The sequence below is a fragment of the Eucalyptus grandis genome, chromosome 5, assembly GCF_016545825.1.
Source record: "Eucalyptus grandis isolate ANBG69807.140 chromosome 5, ASM1654582v1, whole genome shotgun sequence".
In the NCBI taxonomy this organism is placed as follows: Eukaryota; Viridiplantae; Streptophyta; class Magnoliopsida; order Myrtales; family Myrtaceae; genus Eucalyptus; species Eucalyptus grandis.
This window is the reverse complement of record NC_052616.1, coordinates 26,391,363-26,418,177: the sequence shown is the minus strand read 5'-3', so window position 1 is coordinate 26,418,177 and position 26,815 is coordinate 26,391,363. Positions and strand designations below refer to the sequence as shown.

The 26,815-nt window shown below is 39.5% G+C and overlaps 1 protein-coding gene and 1 pseudogene across 1 annotated transcript; both read left to right on the top strand.

Moving 5' to 3' along the window:
- Positions 1-7,918: 7,918 nt before the first annotated feature.
- Positions 7,919-8,431, top strand: LOC120293787. The gene has a single exon (XM_039313533.1). The coding sequence runs from the start codon at positions 7,919-7,921 to the stop codon at positions 8,429-8,431; it is 513 nt and encodes a 170-aa protein (XP_039169467.1).
- Positions 8,432-22,161: 13,730 nt separating this feature from the next.
- On the top strand, positions 22,162-24,529 carry LOC120293786 (annotated as a pseudogene).
- Positions 24,530-26,815: the final 2,286 nt, after the last annotated feature.

Here is a 26,815-nt window from a genome sequence, read left to right as displayed (position 1 = left end):
AGTTAACTTCTTGTTGCTTTCTCCAGCTTTGGCCTTGGACACTCGTTTGAAAAATTTATCAATACCTGCTTGCATAGATTAATTGTTTGCAAAATTTCAAGTATCTGGCATGTCGTCGTTTGACCATATTGAAAAGTCACCTGGTCCTAAAGATCCAAACTATTGTCTTACACTTCAAATCCTCCCCATAAACCTTTCTTTCTGGAAATTATGATTTTCAAAACCTTACAACAGATCAAAGGAAACTGGTGAATATTTTAGTGTATTGACAAGGGAGCGATGATGCTTTTAAGCTGGCTACCTCAAGAAAAGCGCACCTTTCGCTCAGCAATGTACAAACTGTCCAAATTTCCTCCCACACTACATCCTTTTCCATTGTGTTGCGCATTGTATGCCAATTCTGCAATGATTATCACCAGTCACTGTTCCCTTTGAATTCAGTTTACCATCAAGATTGTCAAGCTTAGCTGCTCTAGCAATTTAGCTTCTGAGATTGATAGTTTTCTAGGAAGTGTACAGAGTGCTTCTTGACAAGGTATCTTTGAAATGACTATAAACTCATGGTTGGTTACAAGAAGTTCAATTTTCAGGAAGCAATCCCAGTCTCTCATTCCAGAGAAAGTGATATAGAGTGGATCTCATCTTCCTAATGTTCTTTCATGTGTGAAAATGTTTGTGTCAATTGGCATTTTCTTCTGTTTTGAGAGGAGTGATCCTGGTTTTTGAGAGGTGTGACAAGAGAAAAGCATATTTCCTCTCTCTTTCATGCAAACTAATCCCAATTCTGATCTTAGTTACATCAACCAGCAATCACTAATCACAAGGCATGACAGAGGAGGAAAACGGGTCTAGGATGTACCGAGTCTCTTTTCAAAACACGATTTAATGAAGTCAGAAGCTGCAACAAGAGCTTCTATTTAAAGAAAGCCGCAGTATGCTTTACATCTAGCTCCGTGGATTAGTTCAGTCACAATTAAGGAAAGAATTCCATACTGTCAAATGCAATCAGAATGTATGCCTCGATAGACAACATAATATTCAAATGCATACATAGACGAACCTATTACATTTATAAATAGTATATCTCAAATAACCATTGGCAGAGATTACCTTCATTATTACCTTCACCAAACTGCAAAAGGAGGACTTCGGTGTATCATGAAATTGCCTTTGCTTTGTCCAGATGAAGGAGGTATATCATCACCTAGGGAGCCAAAGGGAGCACTAAATTTCCTCAGAAGATATGGCAAACGGTCTGGAGATTCCTCGCTATGTTCCTCATTTCTGTACAGATCCCTTCACTCTCTCTCTCTCTCTCTCCTCTCTCTCACTTTCTCTTCTTCTCCCTTCTTCAAACTCCGCTCTCTCCACTTCTTTCGTTTCTTCACAGCTACCTTTAGCTCATCTCTGGTCTACCGGCACTTCAATCTTGCCCTCGATACCCTCTCTGCCATGCACTATGAGTATCTTCCATTTCATGTATGGCATCGCCACTCCCTTTGGTAGCATTCACTAATCGATCCTTCGGCATACACACCCAATAAGAACCTGTAAATGCATTACCGAAAGAAGCTTATGCAGGGGAACCATGCCCTACCGAAACAGATACCAAGAAAGGAGTAAAAGAAGGCAGTTCAAGCTAGCAGTTTCATCCACTTAACAATCTCAGACTCGCCATTGTTTTCACCCAGTTTGAGAAATAAACTTTACCTATGGGTCTTGGGATCTATAGAGTGCAGTAGAGTTGCAAAATGGGTTCCTCGGAAGAAAAAGCTCCTGCCCAAGCAAACAAACAATTAGTAGCATTTCCATGAACTCTATTCAAGGTGATTGAAAAAGCGGGTGCAGTAAGAGTAACCAATCCAAGAACATATCGATCCGAGTACGGGGAAAAAACTAGGAAAATAAACAGTACACACAGAGCCAATTCCACGGGGTCCAGCAAGAATGAGTTATGACTGGCGACCAACACTGACAGAACCAGAAGCATCGAACTGCTCCATCTCTTCTTATCACTAACCAACGCCAGCGAAACAACAAAAACCCAGCTCTACTTTCGGAGTAATCTCATCGGACGCCTGGTGGGCGGATTGTACCATGACAAGAATACAATTCCCAAACGGAGGAAGAGGACAAAGCGTTTCGAGAACGGACGGAGATGCAAGAGCAAAGTGGGGACGACCCCGGCGCGCTGGAAGCACGGGCCTCGCTTCGAGGGAGGGACGAAGGCTCTGTAATTACATTAAAAGCCACAAAATGGGTCACTGATAGATGGATATAAAACGTCTTTCAACGATTTTGGAGGCACGGTATGATCAACAATCACCCTGAGAGAGTGGTCAATACGATTATAGGAGTGGGAGCAGAAGAACCAAACACTAAAGAGGTTCAGCAAATAAAATAAATAAAAAATCAAAGAGGGAAAATAGCTGGGTGCAAAAGTGTGTTTCTGGTGAAGCAGACCGAAAAAGTTCAATGTATTCTTTTTTTTTTTTTTTTTTTTTTTTTGATTTAGAGGAACCAAACTTGCACCGACAGCGCGCCGTAAACCCCGACGACGCTAGCGAAAACCACCACCCCGACGTCACGCTTAAGTCACCATTAGTAGCTAAGACTGCCCCCTGCTTCGCAGGGGATTCGAACCAAGGCCTCCAACGTGGAGGTCCAAGGCCCTACCATCCACGCCACCGCGGTCGGTGGTTTCAATGTATTCTTGATCCAGAGTGCTTATGCGCACGCAATAGAGAGCTAATGCGAAATTAAAGAGTAGTGGTTAGAGGCCCCCATGCAGTCATTTTTTTCTGCTTTCAATGACATTCTTCTCTTTACACAAGTTACAGTGAGACGAAAGCAATGAAGAATTATTGATTCATTACTTCTATGTGATTTTGTGATATGCTAATTTGATTGCAAAATGTTGCATTATCTCATATTGATTATGAAAAGGGTTAATAGCCAGTTTATAAGTGTAAGTGAAATGGTCATTTTTTTGAGCTAGTTTTTCTGGATAATCTTAATATATATTTCCTTAAGTGTCCACACTTGCTTAAATTTGAAATGCTTACGATTCAATTTAATGAAATATTTCTTGTTCTTCTTTTTTCTCGTGCTAATTACTTATTTTATTCAATAATCTGTTTTTGCTATTGAGAAATCTTTAATTTTGGCGAGAGATTTTCTGTGAAGTATGCATGCAATATGTGAATCAGCTTTTTTTTGGCTTTTAATTCTATCATTCGGGCACCTAGTCCTTCAAAAGACGTTCGTTTCTTGATAACAGAGTTGCATTTGTTGGACCTTTTGATTCATAGGAAACCCTCGTCAACTTCTCACAAACGAAGTGTTTGCCGGGAAGTTCATCATACACTTTGCTAAAAAAGTAAATACAATAAGGCTACGTTTGGTAATCGCATAAAATTCGGGATAGAATATGATTTATCATATCTTACATTTGGTGCTCGCTTAAGATAAGATAAAGTCATATATAAGAGGATATAGACATGATAAAATTATCCCATGAATGAGGTGGGATATCATTCATAGGATAAAAGTGGATAGGATTTATAATATCTATAATAAGAAAATTATTTTTCTCGAATAACAAACTTATTAAATTAACAAAATTGAAATTATATTTCAAAATAAATAATATTTGAATTCTAATTTAAAATTTTAAAAATAAAAAAATAATTTTTATTTTTAATTAATCTTATTTTACTTTATATATTTAGCTTTAATTCTATTTTATAATAAACATTCAATCTATAAATTAAATATTTATATTTATTATAAATTTTAGGTATTTTTGTATTTTAGGTATGTTAGTACAAACTTTACTATTTGATAAATTTTTTATTAAAGAATGATGAAAGGGGAAAAAATAATAAAGAAAATAATATAAAGTAGAGGAAAAATAAAAATAAAAAATTAAAGGAATAGTGTTACGAGAGATTTTCACCATATCTCGTTTATGAACATTTAAATTCATTTACAATGATACGTCGTTTATATAAAAAAAAAAAAAAAAAAAGTACATTATATGATATGAACATATCTCGACTTTAATATTATGATTCACCAAATAATGAACATGATATAAACAAACCTCATAATTTCATATTCTATCATATCTAATCCTATCCCGATTAGAAATCCGGACAACCGAACATAGCCTAACATTGGTGTATATGAAGGAAGGGGTTGAATGTCAATAATAGAAAAACAAATGAAGAAGACTAAATCGATTCATCGTAGAGGAGAAATTAGGGTTCAAATTTTCATACGTGTAAAAATACACTAAAAAAAAAAAAAAAGGAAAGAAAAAAGCAAAATAATGACAGAAGAATAGATGATTAGACGAAATAATAATCAAACCAACAAAATAAAAAAAAAAAAAGGGGATCAATTCGAAGCCCATTTACCCATTTACATTAGCTCATCCTTTAAGCCCATTTTGCATCACGTAGGCCGAATAAAAGGGAGCCCATAAGCTAAGCCCATCAAAATTAGCTCTTTTTTTTTTTTTTCCATGGAAATAAATGCATTGAAAATTCTAAAACTTGTTACAAAAAAAGTGTAGTAAGTTCTAAAACTTTCAAAAATACAAATAAATTTTAAAATTTGTTACAAAAATGTAATCGAGTTCTAAAATTTTCAAAAACACAATTCATTAAATAAAAGGACTTGTCAAAACATTCTAAAATTTATCAAAAATTGATTAAATCAAGTCCTTTTATTGATAGAAATTTATAAAATTAAGTTCTAAAATTTTAAAAAATTTATTAATGAAAGACTTTAATTAATTTGATAAATTTTAGAATTTGATTGCACTTTTTGAAATTTTTAGAACCGTGTTTCACTTTTTAAAAGTTTTAGGATTGGATTACATTTTTAAAAAATTTTAAAACTTGATTGTACTTTTATAATAAAATTTATAACTTATTTATATTTTTAAAAATTTTAAGATTAAATTATATTTTTACAATAAATTTTTAGATTTATAGTGCACGTATCCCCTTTCTTTTCTTTTTCTTTTCTATTCTCCGTATCGTAACCGCTCGCTCCCTCCGATGAGAAAATATCAACGCTCTCTCTCTCTCTCTCTCTCTCTAAAGAAGGAAGAGAAAGCGCGCACTCCGCCCGATGAAGAAGCGGAGGCCGGCGAGCTCCGATCGGCCGGCCGCCGACGACGCCACCGCCGCCCGTTCCCAAGCGGCGGCGCCACCGGACCACCGCCGCGGGCGCGCGCTCTTCCTCAGTCGGCGGAGGAGGACGGCGGAACCAGCGCGCGCGTTTTTCCTCTCTGGTTTTACGATCTCGCTAGCACCGCCTTCTTCTTCTCCTCTTGTTTTCCCACAGGCGACGACTTCGCCGGCGGCGATCTACCTCCGATCGCCGTCGCTTCGAGTTTCTCTTCCACCGGCACCGGTCTTCGGTCGTGACGCTTTCCTAGAGTTCCACTCCTAGGTGTAATCACCGCCCGTGGCTAACGACTGCACCTTCAAGTTGAAATGATCGCCCACCAGACATGGATAGAGCACTGGCCGCCGTCGGTTTCCGTCGCAGGGTATTTTCGCAGCTGTGTTTTCCAGTCAGTGAGCTCGAAGAAATGTCAACTTGCTTGTTTTCCCTTTACTGGCTCCAATCTTCAGTGTCATTGTCTCTGCCGAGTTCTCCCTACGATTCCATCGTCATTCAAGGCCGCTTGTTGTTTTTCTTCAAGGTATTGCTTATACTTCGTTTCTGTCGCTTCGCACGTGAGACTTGAGACCGAGAACTCTAGAATGAAAGCAGCATCTTATTGAGGATATGTTATTGATTTGAGCCTGCTTGGATGATGATGTTGTGGTCGTGTGATTTGAAGTTGCTGCTTCGTCCCTGCGTTTTGATCACTAAGCCGAGATGCCTGTCACGTGTTTTGGCGAAATGCCTAGATGAAGTTGATACATGAACGAGCTTAGTCGACCTTATCCTTGATAAGTTCACTCTGATTTGTTTGAAATTCAGTTTAAGTCAAGGAATGCGATTCAGTGACGAGAAAAAAAGAAAAGAAAAAGGAAGTAGATTCGGTGTGTGTATCAGTTGCATCATTAATTTAATGAAAAATTGGTAAGAGTAGAACGTTTGGCCAAAGAAGGGCCACCTCTTGAAGGAATGAGTTGAGCAAAGGTCCACTCTATCTTCAAACTCGCCTTTGGAAGAGGGGAAGATGCAAGATTCGAGGTGATCAAATCTAGATTTGACAAAACTTGAAAAAGGAATGCCTGGATCTAAGGCAATTAGAGACTTTGGCACGAATTATGTTGAATTATCTTATCCCAAGATATCTAGGGAGAATTAAGTGGCCATGAACTAGTCCACATAGAAAAAGATATTGTGGGTTTATTCTTTTCTTCGTTGCTTTGCACACTATAATCTAAATGAGGAAATGGGATAAGATAGCTACCTAGTTTGTTTTGATCAATTGTGGAACTATACACTTACCTTAGCCTAAATTCAATGCCATGGGCTCACCCATTAATGTCGTTTGCCGTCCTAAGACAATTCAATACCAGCTGTTCACAAGTTTGATCTTTCATATCACCCAAAAAAAAAAAAAAAAAAAGAGCCAAAATCAAGATGTCTTTGTGAGATATTTCCATCTAATTGTGAGAAATTTCAATTGGTCTTGGATTTTGATTTCTACTTGATACCATCACTCGTAGTTGAATCACAAACGATTAATTCATCATGAATAATCTTTTATAACTCAACGAGCATGGTGTTAGAGACCAACAATACTATCACAGTCTTTTTGAAACGTTACAACTTCATCATAATGAACACCCACATTAATCCAGTGGATACTAAGCCAAGGATAATTTTGTAATCATCACAATATCACAAGGAGTTTCCCCAACAACTTCTTTAACGTCACATTGAGTTTGAGGGGATGTTAGAAATATTTTAGGTAATTCATTAAGTTTTACATATCTTACATTAATTGCATATTCTATCATTATATTACCTTAAATAATCATCTAATAAAATCTTTAGATAGGCTCGCATACTTTTCATTATTCCATATAGTAATATGCAGAGGAATACACAAAACTTATACAATTCTTTCTTCAGCATTATTTCTTGACACATGGTCTTCTTCTTTTTTTGGGTCGAATTTAAGGGTTAGACTTGGTCAGGCAAGCAAGAACTAACTTCCAGTAGACTGTGAAAGAGCAAGGAAACTTCTTTCCGATCGATGAAGTAGAATGAAAGACGAGCAACATGTAATCTCATGAAGAAAAATCAAGAACATAAGTTGGTAATCAAATTGGCTTATCAAACATAAATCATGGCAAAAAGAATTGTGTTTTCTTCTTGAGGCGTGAGCCGGAACGCATCCCCAGCATTGCTGATAATTCCTTCTTACTGTCTTTTCTAATCCCGTGGATTTGTCTCTATGTATACAATTAGAATCCTAGCACGGCTCATGTGAACCAAACCAATCTGAGGGGTAGCAATGTGAGATCATGCACTTTGTTCTCTCCTCAAGTACTAAACTGCCTCTCCACGCTCGGAGCTTTCTCTCTACCGAAGGTGTAGCAATGGCAACCCCCACTCTCACAAACCCTAATCATCCACCATAACCTTGCTTCCCATCACTGTCTCCTCCATTTCCACGAGCCCCCACCCTCAAAAACCTAATCACCCATCATACCCTTGCTTCATTTACTGTTTCATCCAAACTCGTGAATCAGGACAGCGTTCTTCGTCACCAGCGGAGCTTTCGCTGTTGTACCCATATCCACTCACCATTGAAGTCTGCACATAATCCGCACGTAGGGATTCAGGTGTCGCTCCATTCCGCTATCTGAGGAGTCGAACTACCAGATTAGGGAACATCTCAAATCCTTCATACCGCGGCTATTCCCTAGCAGTGATGGAAGGGGACGGAGAAGCTGAGGGCCGTCTTGCCCATCTCTGCAATAAATTAGGTAAGATGATGTATGAGAACGATATGACTATTCTTGATGAGGAATTATCGGCTGAAAAACTTCAAGAGTGCCGATTCTCTCTAGTTGGGCAGCTCTATAATAACCCTAATGTCAACTTTCAAGCACTTACAACAGCTATGAAAAAGGTGTGGAAGAATGAGAATGTAAAGGTGAAACTACTAGAAAATGGGAAAATTAGCTTTGCTTTCAGGAATGAAGGAGATAAAAACCGAGTATTAGAGGGAGGTCCTTGGTCGTTTTCAAACCATTTACTGTTGCTAAAAGCATGGGAGCCAGACACTCCTCTCCACTATTATGAATTTAAAACATGTGCATTTTGGGTCAGAATTTATGGGCTCCCTTTGGAATGGAATTCTGAAAGCATGATAAAGAAGATTGCAAGTTCAATGGGGAGAGTTTTGGAGGTGAAAACAGATGCTAGAGGCCCTGCTTTTTAGAAAATAGGGAAAGCAAGAGTGGAGCTAGATGTGGAGGCTGAATTGCGAGTAGGACAATTGATGCGACATGGGAATAAAAAAGTGTGGCTGGAATTCAAATATGAGAGACTACCATTTTTCTGCTTCTCTTGTGGCAAGATAGGCCATTATGCGACTTATTGTATAGACATACCTTATGAGGAGGAGAAATTCACAACTGAACTGGGAGGATGCTTTGGAGGCTGGTTGAAAGCAGAAACCTCTGACCATAGTCCATTTTGGAAAGTATTCTACCATGAAGCTTCACCAACACAAAATGAAGAAGAGATTGTTCCTGAAACCCCTGTACAACTAGGACAAACTGAAATTAGGGAAGAACACCAGCACCTTCCACTACTTAACAACCAGAATCTTCAGCAGGGAAGAATAGACCAGATGCTCATGGACCATTACTCTCACACCACAAATGAGATAATGATGCAAAACTCAGGGAAAAGAACGCTTCTCCTCACTGGTCCGGAGTACACCAGCAATCCTACTCTCCAAACATCTACTTCAAACAGCCTAAAAAAGAAAACCAATATCCAACCAAAAACCCCCTCTTTCAAGAAACAAAGGAAAATCCATGTGCAAGCAACACTAACCCTAGCACAGGGTTGGTTGGATGAGACTCAGCTTCTTGAAACACCCTTACAGATGACTAAAGAAGTTGAAGCACGGGTTGTGGTGGCTAGCCCTAATAAGCCACCAAATGACCCATGAATATACTGAGCTGGAACTGTCAAGGGTTGGGCACACCCTTGACAGTCCGAGAGTTGAGAGCCTTAACGGCTCTTTATAGGCCCTGTTTGGTTTTTATTATGGAAACAAAAAATAAGGCTGAGTTTGTGCAACGAATTAAAAGAAGACTTCAATTCCAGAGGTGTGTAGTGGTGGATCCAGTGGGTAAGGCGGGAGGATAGGCCCTTATGTGGGATGATCGGATTTCAGTGGATATTGACACAATGACTGAAAACTTTGTGAATTTAAAGTGTGAAGAAGGGATTTCGGGTAAAACAATGCGTATCACCTTTGTCCATGCTCCATATACCTACTCAAGAAGGCTACAACTTTGGGAGAAATTAAAACAAATCAGTTCCTCAAATACTTTGCCTTGGGTGTGCTTGGGGGATTTTAATGAAGTGCAGTTCCATTGGGAAAAAGTGGGGAAGAGGCTGGCTGAAAATTTTAGAATGAGTGCTTTTCGGGATTTCTTGGATGCATGCTCTTTCATGGATATAGATAGTAAGGGATGTGCTTTTACCTGGGCTAATAACAGAGATGGGGAAGAATATGTGAAAGAACAACTAGATAGGGTATTGTGCACGATCGAATGGAGATTAATGTACCCTGAAGCTGAGGCTTTTGCCCTTCCTGTGGTAGGGTCAGATCTTAGTCCCTTTATATTGTCTCTTCAAACAACTCAAGTTAGAAGAAAAATAAACTTTAAATTTGAGGCGTTTTGGCTTGAGAATGCTGAATATCGGGAAGTGGTGTTGGAATCGTGGCAAATGATGAATCAAAGCCAAACAAATCTTGCTGGAAAACTTTCTGCTGTTCAAAATGCTCTATCCAAATGGAGTAAAGTGACATTTGTGAATGGGAAAAAGAGAATTAGAATGCTAAAGAAGGAGCTTGAGTGCCTAACAAATCATTTTTCAGGTCATTTCAACAAGGCACAATTTCAAAAGATACAGGGAGAAATTGATGAACCTGGGAGGCAAGAGATGTATTGGGGGTTACGATCTAGAATTGAGTGGTCGAGATGGGGAGATCGGAATACTAAATACTTCCATGCGACAACTATCCAAAGAAAACAGAGAAACAGAATTTCTATGCTGCAAAATGAAGAAAATACATGGCTGGTTGAGCCAAATCAGTTAAAAGAACATACCGTGCAATTTTCCAGGAAGTTATATCAGTCCTCTGGTCCTCGGAACTTTGCCCTAGTGGTAGAGCAAATATCTGCAGTAGTGATAGAAGATATGAATAGAAGGTTACTTGATGAAGTTACTGTAGAAGAAGTTACTGAAGCAGCATTTCAGCTAGGTGCAACTAAAGCTCCAGGGCCAGATGGTCTTAGTGGATTGTTTTATCAGCATCATTGGGAAGACATTAAATGGGACATATTCAAGGAGGTCAAGCTCTTTATGACCACTGGTTCCCTCTCAACAACACTCAACCAAACACATATCTCCCTCATTCCGAAGATTCCAAACCTAGAAAGATTGGATCAATATCGTCCCATCAGTTTATGCAATTTCACATACAAAATTATCTCAAAAGTGCTGGTAAACAAACTCAAACCCATAATATTAGAAATTATAGAACCAGAACAAAGCGCATTTGTTGGCGGGAGGCAAATCCAGGATAATATATTTATTGTTCAGGAAGTACTTCATTAGATTCGACTTAGGAGCAGGAAAAAGAAATTCCAAGCTGTTCTCAAATTAGATATAAAGAAGGCTTATGATTGTGTGGAATGGGATTTCTTAGAGGCATGCCTTTTAAAGACTGGCTTTGATGGAAAATGGGTGGGATGGATAATGAAGTGTGTTACTACGGTCACATTTAGTGTTCAATTCAATGGAGAACCCCTACAATTCTTTCAACCCTCAAGAGGACTCAGGCAAGGGGATCCTTTATCTCCTTATCTCTTTATTATTGTGGCTAATGTATTATCCTTATTGATGAAGCAAGCTGTGGAAACTGGGAGTGTCAAAGGAATCAGGCTAAACCGAAGTTGTCCTACTCTATCTCATCTATTATTTGTTGATGATTCGATTTTCTTCTTAAATGGCACTATTCTCGAATGTCAAAATCTTGCCATGATCCTCAATCAATATTGTTTCGCAGCTGGACAGGAGATTAATTTAAATAAGTCGAGGATCTTTTTCAGCAAGGGATGTCCTCAAACATTAAAAGATAATATGGCAAGAACATTGAGAGTCCCTATTATTGATAAAACAGGGAAATATTTGGGTATTCCTTTTGATTGGGGAGCATCCAAAAAACATATGTTTGCATGGGTTCTTGGGAGAATTAGTGCCAAACTAGAAAGCTGGAAGGAAAAACTGCTTTCCAAGGCTAGAAAAGAAGTGCTGCTGAAAACGGTGGTACAAGCCCTACCACAGTATGCAATGTCGGTATTTAAAATCCCGGTCTCTATATGTAAGGCTATTGAACAGAAAATTGCTGCGTTTTGGTGGAAGAGTAATGAAAAGAAGGCATTCACTGGAGGAAATGGGAGCTATTGAAAACTAGAAAAGATAGAGGTGGTATGGGGTTTAGAGACCTTCTCTCCTTTAATAAGGCAATGTTAGGGAAGCAGGCTTGGAGGTTGGAACAACAGCCCTCTTCTCTCTAGAGTTCAGTATTTAAGGGGCTCTACTATCCTCATACAGATTTTTGGCATGCAGCAAAGGGTCTTCGACCTTCATGGGGATGGCGTAGCTTGCTTTTAGGAAGGGATTCAATTGCACCTCAAGTAATGTGGCAGGTGGGAGATGGATCTAGGATTAAAATCCGGGAAGATAAATGGTTGCAATGAGGAATTATTGAGGGACCAAAAGAAATGCAAATGAACCATCCTTGGTTTCGAACTCATCGATAAAGAACAAGGCATATGGAATGAAACGACAATAGCAAAGACACTTTGAGAACAACCTAGTTGAAGAAATTCTAACCATTCCAATCAAGCCTCAAACAGAAAAAGATAAGATGGTATGGACTGGAACTCAGGCAGGCAAGTATACAATCAAAAGTGGGTATAATCACATCAAGGAGGATACAGAACAATATCAAACAAATCATGCCACAACGTCATTTCAGCCTCCCCCCGCACTTTGGAAAGACATTTGGAAGCTACACACTCCATCTAAGGTTAAAAAATTTATGTGGTGCTTATGTCAAAACGCTTTACCGACGAAGGACAATTTGTTTAGAAGGAACATATTACCTGATCCAATATGTCCTCTATGTAATCATGAAAGAGAGACGGTGGAACATCTCTTCTTATTGTGTCCGTGGACAAGACAGATATGGAGCGATCCTGTGATGAACATTAAAATCTCAAGTCAGGGCTTGACAAGAATTGAAGATTGGTTTTACAGACTCAAAGAAAAGGCGAATCACCCTCCAAACCTGCACTCGGTTGCTGTTGTGTTGTGGTCTATATGGAAGGCTCGAAATCAGGCTATTTTTCGGGGTAGAGAACCCGAGGGACCAACCATCATAGAATCTGCAAAAGCGACACTGAAAAGTTATCAAAGATGGAATCCACAGAGGGGTGGTCATCAAGAAGGAGTAGGTGGTGAATCTCAAAACAGAACAGCCCAAACAGAGCAAAACGAGCAAATTAGTGAGTTGCAACAGAGGCATAGAGAGTCGGGTAGAGAGCAACAAGGTGTCAATAACGAGCTGGGACCCAGAATAGCGAATGAACAGGCGAGCAGAGATAATGACTTCAGAACAGACCTGAGACTTCAACTCAGTGGCGCACGGAGTGGGCAAAATAGACAGCCTGAGACAGAGGAGGCTGCTGGATGTTACAGCTGAACAGGAACCGGTGCATGGCCCTCTTCGTTGAGAACCTCAAATACGCGGTACAATGAGGGAGATGAGGACAGAACAGGGAGATCTATACCCTGGAGATCAACTGATGTGCCGAGACCTTCAACCCGAGAGGAAGGTGCAAGCGAGGAAGACAGATCGAAGAACCAATCAGCTGAGTCGCGCCTTCGAATGAGAGGCGAGCAGGGACAGGAGCTCCACGAGAGGGACGCCGGCAAAGGAGGAAGTGTGGAATCCGATCCCGGCGCAATGAACGGAACGCTCGCTACGGTGCTTGTTGGAGGACCCATGAAAATACTAGATCTGTAACCAACGAATTCGGAACACCTGATGTAGAGGAGGCTGCTGGATGTTACAGCAGAATAGGAACTGGTGCAGGGCCATCTTCGTTGAGAACCTCCAAAACGCGGTATAATGATGGAGATGAGGACAGAATAGGGAGATCTGTACCCCGGAGATCCACTGTTGTGCCGAGACCTTCAACCCGAGAGGAAGGCGCAAGCGAGGAAGACAGATCGGAGAACCAATTAGCTGAGTCGCGCCTTCAAACGAGAGGCGAGCTGGGACAGGAGCTTCACGAGAGGGACGCCGGCGAAGGAGGAAGTGCAGAATCCAGATCCCGGTGCACTAAACAGAATGCTCACTGCGGTGCTGGTTGGAGGACACATGAAAATACCAGATCTGAAACCCACGAATTCGGAACACCTCAACCATGGATTCCACCACACATAGGAGCCTTGAAGATCAATCTAGATGGAACGTATGAACCTGGGATGTTGGGGAATTCCATTGCTTGTGTGTGCAGAGACTCGGGAGGGAAGCTAGTGGAAGGAGTCGCTAAAAAGATCAGAGCTTCCTCTCCACTTATGGCTGAAACCCTAGCTTTATGGGAAGCCATTGACTTTTTCTACCCTAAAAGACACGAAGCTCTTATCTTTGAGTCAGACAGTTTACAACTTGTCCAAGCCATGAACAGATCAGACCAGTTCAGTTGGGAAATTCAACATATTATCAGCAAATGCAAGGAAAAGCTACGGGCCTTCACAAATTTTCATATAGCCCATTGCTATAGAGAGGCCAACATGGTTGCAGATTGGGTTGTTAAAGCCCATAAAAAAAATCACTTACCTTGGAATTGGGTCTCATCCCCTCCACAAACTTTAGTAGACTTATTATGTATTGATGCCCATTTTCCGGGCCTCTCTTATTTACATACTTAATGAAATAGTCGTATTTTAGACCCAAAAAAAAAAAAAGAGTACTAAACTGCAAAATTTTTCGTCCCCTTTTGCGATCTGAGAAAGATCATTCGACATGAGAACCCATCGCTTCGAAGCCTTCTTTTCTCGATGGGCTCTTGCGGCCCAATCAGCCACGTGGAATCCATTTCTTTTGTGCAGAACGACAGGGGTGACATTGGTAAAGCTCGTCCCGAGAGATCTACAATTATCAACTGTGTCTTGTCCTTGACAATTCACTCGTCCGAAATCAGTCAGAGCATTAACTAGAGAGCTAAACAATATGGCCCTCGTTCATGCCTTTGGGATGGGCGAACTCTATGGTCTCGGGTGGGCCGTGAGGGTCTTACCCAAGCCCAAAGTTCTGGCCCCAAACAAGTTGATTGAGCCCACACATGAGGTACAGATTTGGGCCAAGCCCACGCATTTGTGAGTGGACCTAGGTGGTTTGATCTATTTTCAAACAAGCTTAATGGAGAATTTCTAGAGTATTGGTGATTTGGCATCTCTTGGATACTTGGACCTTTCCAAGAACCAACTCACTTGAGCACTTTTTCAAGTATGCCTTGAGGATGCTCAACCTCCTCCATTACCATTGTCTTCATCCAAGAGGATGCAACAACAGAGCATGGTAGCTAGCTTGAGTGGAAGACAATGAGGATAGGTTATGCATATGAAATCATATTGGGATTTTCATAGCATGCATTTCGTGTGAAATTGAAAGACCCAAATGGCTTAAAGGAACTGTGAGAAGGACGGGAAAAGGCAAGCCAAATGGATGAGAAAGCCAAAGCGGAAGGCCATTGGATTTCATGAGCTACAAGATTGTTGAGGGGATGTCAATTAAAACTATACACCATTTTATTTTATTTTTTGGTGCAAGAACTATGCACCATGAAAGGGGTTTCCTCCATATTGATGATTGTCACGACCTCCTTTTTTCCGTCCGTGGGAAAAGGAATAGGGTTTAGGGGTATTTGCCTAAAGAAGCGGACCAATGGCCCTAAATTAAGTGCGGGCTCTCCCAAGCCCATACCTCGCGCAACATTGGATTTCATATTTCAATTATTAACAACCTAAATATTTCTAGGAGTCGCCACTAGCCTATTGGGGTCGGCTAGAAACCAATCGAGACACGGGAGTGTTGTCTCGATTCCTACGCAATCAGAGATTTCTAGGAACGGGGACTTGTTTACGCTAATGTTTCTATTAGCGCCCTTGCGGTACCACTAACTTGAAAGGTTGTTTATCTAAATGGCCATACAATCTTGATTACAAATTATAATCTTTATGAAACCACTAAGTGTCCATGCAAATGTTTTTGTAGTTTTTTTTTTTTAATGTCTAGACTAATTCTAACATAATTTAGAAGAGAAATTTACACTCAAATTAATGAAAAGTGGCGCGTAAGTAAACATCCAAGAAATTGAAATGACTTGAAAATAAACGCAGAAAGGTAAACCCGATACAAGTCGGGCAAATAATATTACATGGCTTTGTTATCACGCCCGGGACAGGACCCCGTGAGCGAAATGGAAATTTAAATATGCATGAAATTACTCTAGATGCATGAAATTACTCTAGATAATTTTAATCTATGCAAAATGGATTATTTGTAAAAATGATCATAAAATACCAAAATAGCATTAAATTATGAAAATGACCTTTTAAAAATAGGAAAATTTCATAGATGCCATTTTTTTGCCTTAATTTGATACATCTATCACTTTTATATTTTTTTGAAGTTTTTGGATTTTGGATTATTTATTTATTTTTTATTTAAATAAAAATAATAATTTCCTAAACCGATATATGCTAACATTGAACAACACAGCACATGAATATCACAATAACCGGGCTCAAATCGACCGTTTCAAGATCGAAACTTGGTTTGCTCATTTCGTTGAACACTTGGCGTGCATGAAATCACCCCAAACCAGCTTCCTCGGGCCATGTTTGCGGCCTTCAATCTCAATGCATGAGCAATATTATGTGGAACTAAAACATCAAGGTTAAACTACCACATGCAATGAGTAAGATTAAATATAAATCACAGCTTAAAACACACGAAAACCAAGCTAGAATTGTCATCAAATATGCGGGTTTGATCTGATTTTGCAAATTTGGGTTTGAACCCAAGTCAAGCAAACAGGTTGAATGCCCATATTCAAGCCCCGACACTCATCACATACGAGATCTAAGGGAAACACTACTTAATCCGAGTGAAAGTAGGTAACATGAGCTTTTAAATACAAGAAATATCATAGAGAATGACCCACTGAGCAACATCAAAAACAACCTCTCCAAGAAGCACACATGCAAAACTCTTGAAGAGATTTCAAACACTTAGAAAAATTTCAGCCTCAAAATCAGTTTCTTGGACTAGTTTTCCTCTTAATTTTTCACTATTAAAACATGTTCAAACTCGAACAAAAATACACCTAGGATACTTACCTTGCTTCATAGTATCTTTTGCAAGTGGTTCTTGGCCAAGGAAACCGAGAAATTGTCCTCTGGAAGCACGTGGAAGTTGGCTTCTTCAACTGGAAATGAGATTCGTGACCAATCGGGCTCAATACTTAGAAAAATTTCCAGTGTTTCTTGGCCCGCCAGGAGGGTGTACTTTCGGGGGGCTTTAGGAGGCCTTCTCGATATTCATTTGGAACGTGCGACCTATGGATGGAAAGATATTGGAATGAAGTTTCACTCTCTAGTTGAAGATTTTGGCTAATTTTAGCCGCAGGGTTATGAAAATCTCACTTTTCTCTCTCCAGGTCAGTTTGGATTTTCTGGGTTCTTCTTTTTCTGGAGTTGCTTCGAGGGCCTCTTTGGGGGACGATTCCGAGCTCTCCCTCTCCCTCTTGTCTCCTCTCTCTCATCTCTCGAAATAACTTTCTTCAGTGATCGTACCTGAATTCATCAATCTCTTGGTCGGCTTTTTGTCCACCTACCAAGCCTGCCAACTGAGCTATCCACCCACTTTCTGACTTTGCCAGAATTTTCAAATCTTGCAGATGTTGAGTGTGCCAATTTTTACTGCGACTTTCCCGTGCTTGCAGCAGCTTATCCCTGGCAAATTTCCGTCCACTTTCATTACTCATTACGTTCTTCCATCACGTGCAAAGATCAGGCCGGTTGGACAGTTAAGGAGGATATGGTGGGGCCACCAAATTGCTTGGTCAGCAGCTCCGACTTAATACCAACTCGTGGACTGAGTTTTGGCTGCTGATTTGAGTGCTTTAAACTATGAATTTGGCTGCGATTTTTTTTATCAATTAGCAAGCTCATGTATAGTAGTTTAAGATCTCAACCGTATTTTGCAATTTTGCCCACCCAAGTTTGCAAAAAGGTCCCTCAAAGTTGGCCATTTTCTTATCCGAAAATACCCAATTTACTACAAATGTGGTCTTTTTTGGCTCAATTTGATTGATTCGACTTGGCCCGAATTCAATTTCAACTTAATTGGAGGCCTAGATGATGATTTACGGGCTCGAGCACAAATTTTGCAAAATTTGCAAATTGGTCCCTCAACTTTTGGAAATTGCATTTTGGCCCCAACTTGCCATTTGAATTCCAATCTGACCTCCTGGGCTTGGCTAGTCACATTTAGATCATTGGCCCCAACTTTTTTTAATCTTTTTTTTATATTTTCAATTTTTTTTTTAAAGTAAAAACATCTTCCATTTAAAACACTATATTAAATGCCTAAATAATCTATATGCAAGAACTTAACATGAAATATTTTTGTGCAAAAATTTAGGTGTCAACAATGATCCGGCTCCTAGTAATGAAAATGGGGTCTATAATTTGTTTGGAATTTGATATTGCATCTACAATTTAAGTCGTGTATTGAACTTTGTGTACGAGGTTAGAGGAGTCATGAGAGGCACTTTACACAAGACAGTTCCAGTAAGATTGGAGTGCATGATCAGTGTAATTAGTTCGATATTACAAGGATCTCTCTCTCTCTCTCTCTCTCTCTCTCTCTCTCAATAAGTTGAAGAATTGTTAGTCAAAAAAGAAAAAGGTTGGAAAATTGGTCCATGACGTTACCCTTACGATAGGTTAGAAATTTTTAGACTCTCTCTCTCTCTCTCTCTCTCTCTCTCTCTCTCTCTCTCTCAATATCAGTTGAAGGATTGTTAGTCAAAAAAAAAAAAAGGTTGGAAAATTGGTCCATAACGTTACCCTTACGATAGGTTAGAAATTTTTAGACATAACCAATAAAGGCCATGACTTCCACGAACCATTGAACACGTACTGACCCAAAAGTCAACACATATATAACTCCAAAAGACCTTGACTCCTTGATGGATGTGTTCAAGTTCCTTCCATACATGCACACTTGTTACATTCTTTCTTTCTTTCTTTCTTTCTTTTAAAAAACTTTTCATTTGGCTGATATAGCTTGTTTAAAATCTCATTGAATCATAAAGCCAATCACTCAAATTACATTGGCATGAAATTAGTGCCATAACTTTTAAAAATCAATCACTCGAATTACATTGGCGATTTTTCTTACTTGAAAATCTATCGTAGCATTAATGTAATATTAAATCTTCCAACATTTGGTTTAGAAACTTCAGTGCCTGATACCCATGGACTGGTCCTTGAAGGCGTGGCCTAGGTCCACAGAGGTTGGGGTGGGACCTAGTGGCCGTGCCTAGGTACATGGCTCCTATGCTCCAGTCACTAGCGCCAAGATGCAAGACGTCGATGTTCATGCCTTGCTCTCCAGCGGCCATGCCTTAGTACCCAGCTCACACGTCTAAGTCATTGGACCCCGAGCTTAGGTTTGGGCCCATACATGCATGCGTACAATTTCCATCTACACAAGCATACCAGTTTAAAATTCTTTCTTTTTTTTGTTTTATAAAAATGCTTGTTTCGATTCTAATTAAATCATAAAACTAAAAATCAGAGATTTGCATGAGCAATATGTTTTGCTTGCTCCAAAATGAGTGGCATAATTTTTGAAAACCAATCAATCAAGTTTTTTTTTTTGGTCACTCCTACTCTATTCCTACACTACACTCACTCTCAGACGTTTGCCCTACCTCTTGCAGGGCGTGGGAGTCGAAACCCACTCCTGAAACTTACGCGTCCCCATCCCATTCCCCCTGAGAAGGTGGGAATTTGAACTCCTCATCTCCCTCTTCCATGTTGGAAGAATGGCCACTGGGGCGAATCCCAGTGGTTCAATCAATCAAGTTAATCAGCCATATCCTTGCTTGAAAATCCATCGTGGCATTAATTTAATATTAAATTACCCAACGTGGCTCGTAGGAAATTAATGCGGTGTAGGATTTGTCGGTGAAAAACTCACCAATGTAATTTAATGATTTTCTTTTGAAAGTTGAATTTTATTGAGATACAAAACTGCGAAATTCAAGCGATGTCATGACACCCTACTTGAGATTTTATTCGCATGAATAGCCATTGCTGATTTTATTTTGTATGGTGTTCGATCGATACAATGTGAATTTGTGGATTGACCTTCATAAGGGTAATTGACTTGTTATCACACCTCTGAACACCTTGACATCTTGTTCAAAACAAGTTGTTAATTTAATTTTATTTTTACATTAACAAAGTATCAAGATTGTTCAACTTAAATGAATGTCACAAATGCACACGATTTGCCTATTCATGTGCATCAAGTAAAGCTCCCTCCACAAGGTGGCTAGGGAGGCTAATCTGAACGTGAGACATCGTGAACGAATCTATCATGTCTATATGAAATGTTTAATACTTGGCTGATAATTCAATGTTATTATTTGAATTTAGATCGAAGTCGTCACCAAATTATTCTAATGAGAGAGTCCTCTTTAGAACGATAATTTTTTAGATGAAAAATGCCAAAGATCGAACCTTTCCACGTATTCTTATTGGCCCAGCTCTGTCAAAATCTAATTGGTGCATCAATATTTTCACGGTCTTCTTAGTAGCTAATTACCAAGTGCAATCTCGATACATAAAAATAAATTAATATCTTGGATAAATTTCACGGTTCAGGGTACTTTTTGATAGAAACTCCTTCCTGTCTCGTAGAGACCCATGTGTAATCAATTCAGGATTGATTTAACGGACCTAGATCGTCCATTTAAGGAGGAATATCAGAAGCCACCTGTATAAAAAAACCAGTCATATATCGACCTCATTGAATCTTTTCCGATTTTTCTATTAGAAACTTCATAATTATCGTCTGTCTTTATTTACTCAATAATTGATGCAAGTTCTCAAATTGGTCGAACACAACGTGTTACATGGGGGTCAAAGAAATCAAATGAGAGAAGACTCTTGAAAAATATGGGTGGGGTGGAAAACTTGTAAATAGGTTTTGGGGCCACCAAATTGAACTTAGGCAAAGTATGCCGGAAGCTGTTTTTGACTCCGGTCTTTTTGTTCCACTGACCATTCAATTCCTTGCAATTTCTTAAAAGAAGAGAAGGCTGAAAAATTGGTCCATGACTTTTCTGATACGATGGGTAGAAATTTTTGGGACCAGATATCACCAATAGAAATGTTGTAAAGATCATGACTTTTCATGAACCATTGAACATGTACTAATCCAAAAGTCAACACATATGAAACCCCAACACACCTTGACTTCTTGATGGATGCATAAAAGTTCAAATTATGCATGCATCTGGTTAAATTATTATTATTTTTTGGCCAATATTCTAATTTAATTTCTAATCGAATACTAAATTTAGAGATTGCATGAGTAGAGTATCTTGCTTGTCGGAAAATTAGTTCTGTAAATTTTAAAACCAAACACCTAAAATTACATCAACGATTTTCCTTACTTGAAAGTCCATTGTGGCATTAAATTAATATTAAACCATCCAATGTGGCTCATCGGAAAGTAATGTCATGTAGGAATTTCCAGCACGACAATCATTAGCGTAACTTAAGTGATCCACCTCGATAGAGTAGCTCATGGGAAATAAGAGCTAATTTTGTTTACATTGCACAATCAAACAAGGTATTAGCTCATGGGTATAAGGGTAATTGACTTGCTATCACAACCTCAAAAACCTTGACATGTAGTCTAAAATAAGTTGTTAGCTTCTTCCTTTTTGGCTTTTTTTGTTGTTGACAATACAAGGTATTGGGACCATTTAACTCAAACAAATGTCACGAACACATGTAATTCGCCTCTTCATGTGGATCTAGTAAAGCTCCATCCACAAGGTGGTTGGCGAAATTATTATGAATATGAGACGTTATGAAGGAATCCGTTGTATATAAATTATGTGTATAATCACTTGGCCATTAATTCAAGGTTTTAAAACAACATGATTTTGATTAAGATGAAAGCTATGATTGAATTATTTTGATAAGAGAGTCCTCTTTAGAACAATCATTTCTCATATAAGATGTAAAGTCCATTAGGCCCCTCTCTCGAGACCAAACTGGAGTAACATGTGTTACACAACAAAATTCTGAGGCAGAAAAGCAGTACGTGCGCGACCAAGGAGAGCAATTATTATTGTGTGTATGCTTCATGGAATGCAAAGTGTGAATTGGACCCGCACTAACATCATGGGGCTCCACCGCTTGGTGACCACATGATAATGATGTCTCATACAGGGAGACTTTGGGAGACTTCAAAGTCGTTTTGTTGAATTGGCCTCCACTCAAGTAATTTCTTTTGGATGACCCTTCTATGTATCATGGCAAACTCAGGCCCTCCACTTCCCAAGCAAAAGAAGAGATCTTTCAAAGTCGTTTTGTTGAATTGGTCTCCACTCAAGTAATTTCTTTTGGATTGCCCTTCTGTGTATCACAGCAAACTCAAGTCCTCCACTTCCCAAGCAAAAGGAGAGATCCTCTCTCTCTCTCTCTCTCTCTCTCTCTCTCTCTCTCTCTCTCTCTCTCTCTCTCTCTCTCTCAAGCATGAATTTTGAAGGCAAACTCATCGGCTTGCGTGTTCGCCAACTGATGACTGCAACTACTTGGATCTATATTGCATTGGCTCTCTCCCACAACTTCCCTGCCCTTGCCACCAAAATAGAGGTAGATGCTCTTCTTCATAGTGGGTGGTGGCTCGACTCCGATACGAGCCTCAATGTATCACATTGCATGTGGCTTGGTGTTTCATGTGATGATTCCGGAAGCATTATCGAAATAAACATACCAGAACAAGGCCCACATGACTACATGGTCACAAGAAATTTGAACAACATGAATTTCTCTCTACTCCCGAATCTTGCCTCTCTTCGGCTGCCTAATAATCACCTCACCGATATCATTCCCCTTCAAATATGTGCACTCCAGAAGCTCAGGCACCTCAACTTGTCTCACAATTACCTAATCGGTGAGTTACCTCTTTGTCTTCAAAACCTCACCATGCTAGAAGTTATTGACATTCATGATAATCAAATCAATAGTCCTATCCCTCCCGAATTGGGAAATTTGAAGAGGTTGATATACCTAGATCTCAGTTTCAATTTGCTCAATGGCATGATCCCTACGACTTTAGCAAAATTGAAGAACTTGGCACAACTCTATTTGCAAAGGAACTTCTTCAATGGATCAATTCCTTCAGAAGTAGGAGAGTTGAAAAGTCTCACTCATCTTGATTTGAGCCTTAACAATTTATGTGGAAAAATCCCCCATGAACTTGGGAGTTTGGTCATGTTAACCTATCTCAATCTTCAGAACAATTCTCTACAAGGTACAGTTCCCGAATTTCAAATGCTTTTGAAATTAAATTACATCAATCTAGCCTACAATCATCTCACTGGAAATATTCCAAATAATCTGGCCCATGTTCGTTATGGATTTTTCCTAGGCAATGAAGGTTTGAAAGAGATTGAACTTTCCAAAAGAATGTCTAGGGAGCTTATGACTGTAGCTTTAACACCGAATATGTCTAGGGAGCTTATGGCTATAGTTATACCACCAATGGCCATAGAATTCATTTTCTATTTAGTTCTTTGCTCTTGCTGCATACTTCGACGTAGAACAATGAGCAAGCAATTGGAGACAGTTGAAAAAAATGGAGATTTCTTGTCAATATGGAATTATGATGGGAGAATTGCATATGAAGACATAATCAATGCAACCGAAGGCTTTGATATCAAATATTGCATTGGGACTGGCGGTTATGGTAGTGTCTATAAAGCTCAATTGCCTAATAAGAAAATCGTGGCATTAAAGAAACTTCACCGTTTTGAAGCGTAAGACCCATCTTTTGATCGAGCTTCAAAAATGAAGTGAAACACTTGACGGAAGTATGGCATAGAAGCATAATTAAGCTCCATGGTTTCTGCTTACACAGGCAATGCATGTTCTTGGTTTATGAATACATGGAAAGGGGGAGTCTATTTTGTGCTTTGAGAGATGACGTTGAAGCGGTGGAGCTAGATTGGCCTAAAAGACTCAATATTGTTTGGGATATGGCACATGCCTTATCTTACCTACACCATGATTGTGCTAAGCCAATTGTTCATCGAGACATATCTAGCAACAACATTTTGCTTGACAACAAATTCCAGGCTTTCCTATCAGATTTTGGCCTGGCAAGACTCCTAGAACCTAATTTCTCATCTAATCTGACTTCAAATATTGTAGGCACTCCTGGATATATAGCACCAGGTGAGCAACAATCCCTTATACTTTTCTAGAATGTTATAACTAGAGGTACATACCTAGATCAATATACCTTACCTGCCATGTGGTAAATAAAATTGTGGACAATTTATCATGCTAACAAAATTTATCATTTGATAGTGCACTAGCTTACATTGAGAACTTGGTTTAGAGCCTCATATAATTCATCAATGTTTTGTTCTATTTTGCAGAGCTTGCTTATGCTTTGGTTGCTAATGAGAAATGCGATGTATATAGCTTTGGAGTGGTAGCAATAGAAACGATAATGGGGAAGCATCCAAGTGATATCATCTTAATGTTGCCGACACTTTTCCAAGATGATATTATGCTAAATCAAATATTAGATCCACGCTTGCCAATTCCAAGACAGAATTCTGTCATAAGAAGTATTGTTCTGATAGTTTCTCTGGCGCTTGCTTGCTTAAGTGGGGATCCAAAGTCAAGACCCACAATGAAACAAGTTTCGGAAGCTTTTCTAGCTCAAAAACTCGCATTGCCCATGCCCTTCCCTTCAATCTCGCTTGCGCAGCTCCAAGAAAATAATCAAAGAGTATGGGGAAGGTGGATCAAGAGAAACTTCGTCGAGCCTACAACAAAAGCAAGGACCATGAAGTGTTTCCCGATTCTAACAATAGATTCCAAAAAGTGATGAGTAGATTGATAAAATGATGCTGCAAATTGGTGATCGTGATTAAGGATATGAAGTATACGGCTTGTGCAATTTAAGTCATGTCAATCTTTTTTTTCTTTTTTTTTCCCTACAAAACTAGTATGTTTGCATGTTTTCAAAAGAAAGGAAAGAAAGATGAAGAGAGTCACAGTCCCCCTGAAAATGCGAATCTTTATTTGGAGCATTTGTCAAAATGCTATACCAACAAGAGAGAATCTATATAAACGAGAGGTGTTACCTAACCCGATTTGCCCGCTCCGCAACACCCATCCGGAGACCATCGAGCACTTGTTCTTGATCTACAAATGGACAAAATATATATGGGCAGATCCACAAATCAATCTAAACTGTAAACCCAACATCATCTCCAGATTTGATAAATGGCTGATGGAGAGATTCGAAGGGAGCAATACCGAGAATGAGCTTGTTGTGACGGTGCTCGGTTTGTATGGAAAGCTCGAAACAACTTCATCTTCAGAGCTAAGCCACCGGATCCGAACACCATAGTTGATCTAGTGCAAGCACATCTCTAAAACTTCAGTAGATGGCAGAAGAAAAAGGAGGCAAAGAAACCCATAGATCTGAACTCACAGAGAAGATGGAGACCGTCAGAGAGAGGGTCGATGAAATTAAATGTCGATTGCTCATGGGTACAAGGAGAACATGTCGGATCGGTAGCCGGAATACCGCAAGATCGACCGGACAAGTCATCGACGGCTTCATGCGAGAAGTCCGAGCTTCATCCCCTGTTCAAGCCGAAGCCCTAGCGGTCTTGCACGGGTTAGAGTTTCTGAAGTTCGAAAGGAACTGCACATGGGAGTAGATGGAACTGAAAAAGTACAAAAGGAAAATGTGAAGTGTGAGACAAATAGCTTGACCGTAGAGCAAAGCATCATGGGCTGGGCTGAAATTCCTTGCAATGCGAAGACCATAATCGAGTAGTGCAAAGGAATATTGGCCCATCTGGTCATTTACGAAGCTGGCCCATTGCTCTCGGGAAGCCAATAAAGCTATAGATTGGCTTGCAAAGGCGCACAGACTAAATCGCTCCCTCAAAATTGGAAGTCCTTTCCTCCTTCAACTCTTTTGGAAATTTTATGTTCGGAAACTTATCTATTGTCTTCTTGTAATTCTCATATTTTATGAATGAAAGTAACTATAAAAAAAAATAAAAAAATGGCAGGATCAAGTCAATAGAAAGTTCAATCCCGGGATGCTCTTCTAATGTCGAGAATTAGACAAATCAGGTTTCCTCCGAACGGCTAAAAGAAAGCTAAAGTGGAAGGAGATTATTCCGTTCGAAATGAGTCAATTCTTGATTTTGTCCACTGATATATATATATATATATGATGTTTCCCCGTTTCGAACGCTGGGGTTATGTCTGGAAAGTTATGTTGATTAAAGACTTGTGTCCGTAAAGGTGTCTAGCTTGGAGAAAGCAAAAAAAGAGGTCACCTATGATGAGCATAACATGCAACATGTCATTGGTCATACTGATTAATGTAGCATTCTCCTACAACAATTCAATTGTTGCTGCGTGAGCACCTTCGAATAAGTTTAGGCTTAGCTCTTTAGGTTAATGTGAATCAAGTCATTAATCAAGTCAACACAGCCCATTTAAACAGGCCAAATTCAGGTTACATGGATTGAACTCAAGTACAAACGTGACAAACGGGGAGAGAAAATTATGACAGAAACACGATTAATACAAATTCCAATTAGCTTGTTAGAATGTTGATTTCGAGTCATGTCCAAAATCACAATCCTTAAATGATAGTGTATCGTCTTTTGGAACTAGCAGTGACAAGTTTTCAGCATTTCATGACTTGCCTTATCATATTCAAGCACTAACATTTTCACATGCGGATTTGCCTCGTGTCTCTTCTAAACTTGCTCATGGGCTGATCCATTCAAAATCGAAGTCTGGCATAATTTCGTCATCCATTTTAATCCATTTCATATTAAACAAAAACAGAATATGGATCAAATTTTCCCGCCTAAAGTAGTTGCCGGTGGTGAATCTCTAGATGGGTAGAGTATTGGAATAAAATAGCACTTCCAGGCCTGAGCGACCGAGGCGTTCGGCCATGATTAGGTCTACTACATCGTCATCTCATTGAAGGAATGGCGGGCATTACTTGCATTTCCAAAGTAGACTTGGATCGATCCACGAGCTTCGATGGGCTTAGGCAAAAGGTGAAGATAACATTAACAGGCGGGCTGTGCCAGGAAGTGGGCTAAAACTCTTGTCCAAGCCCACCTAC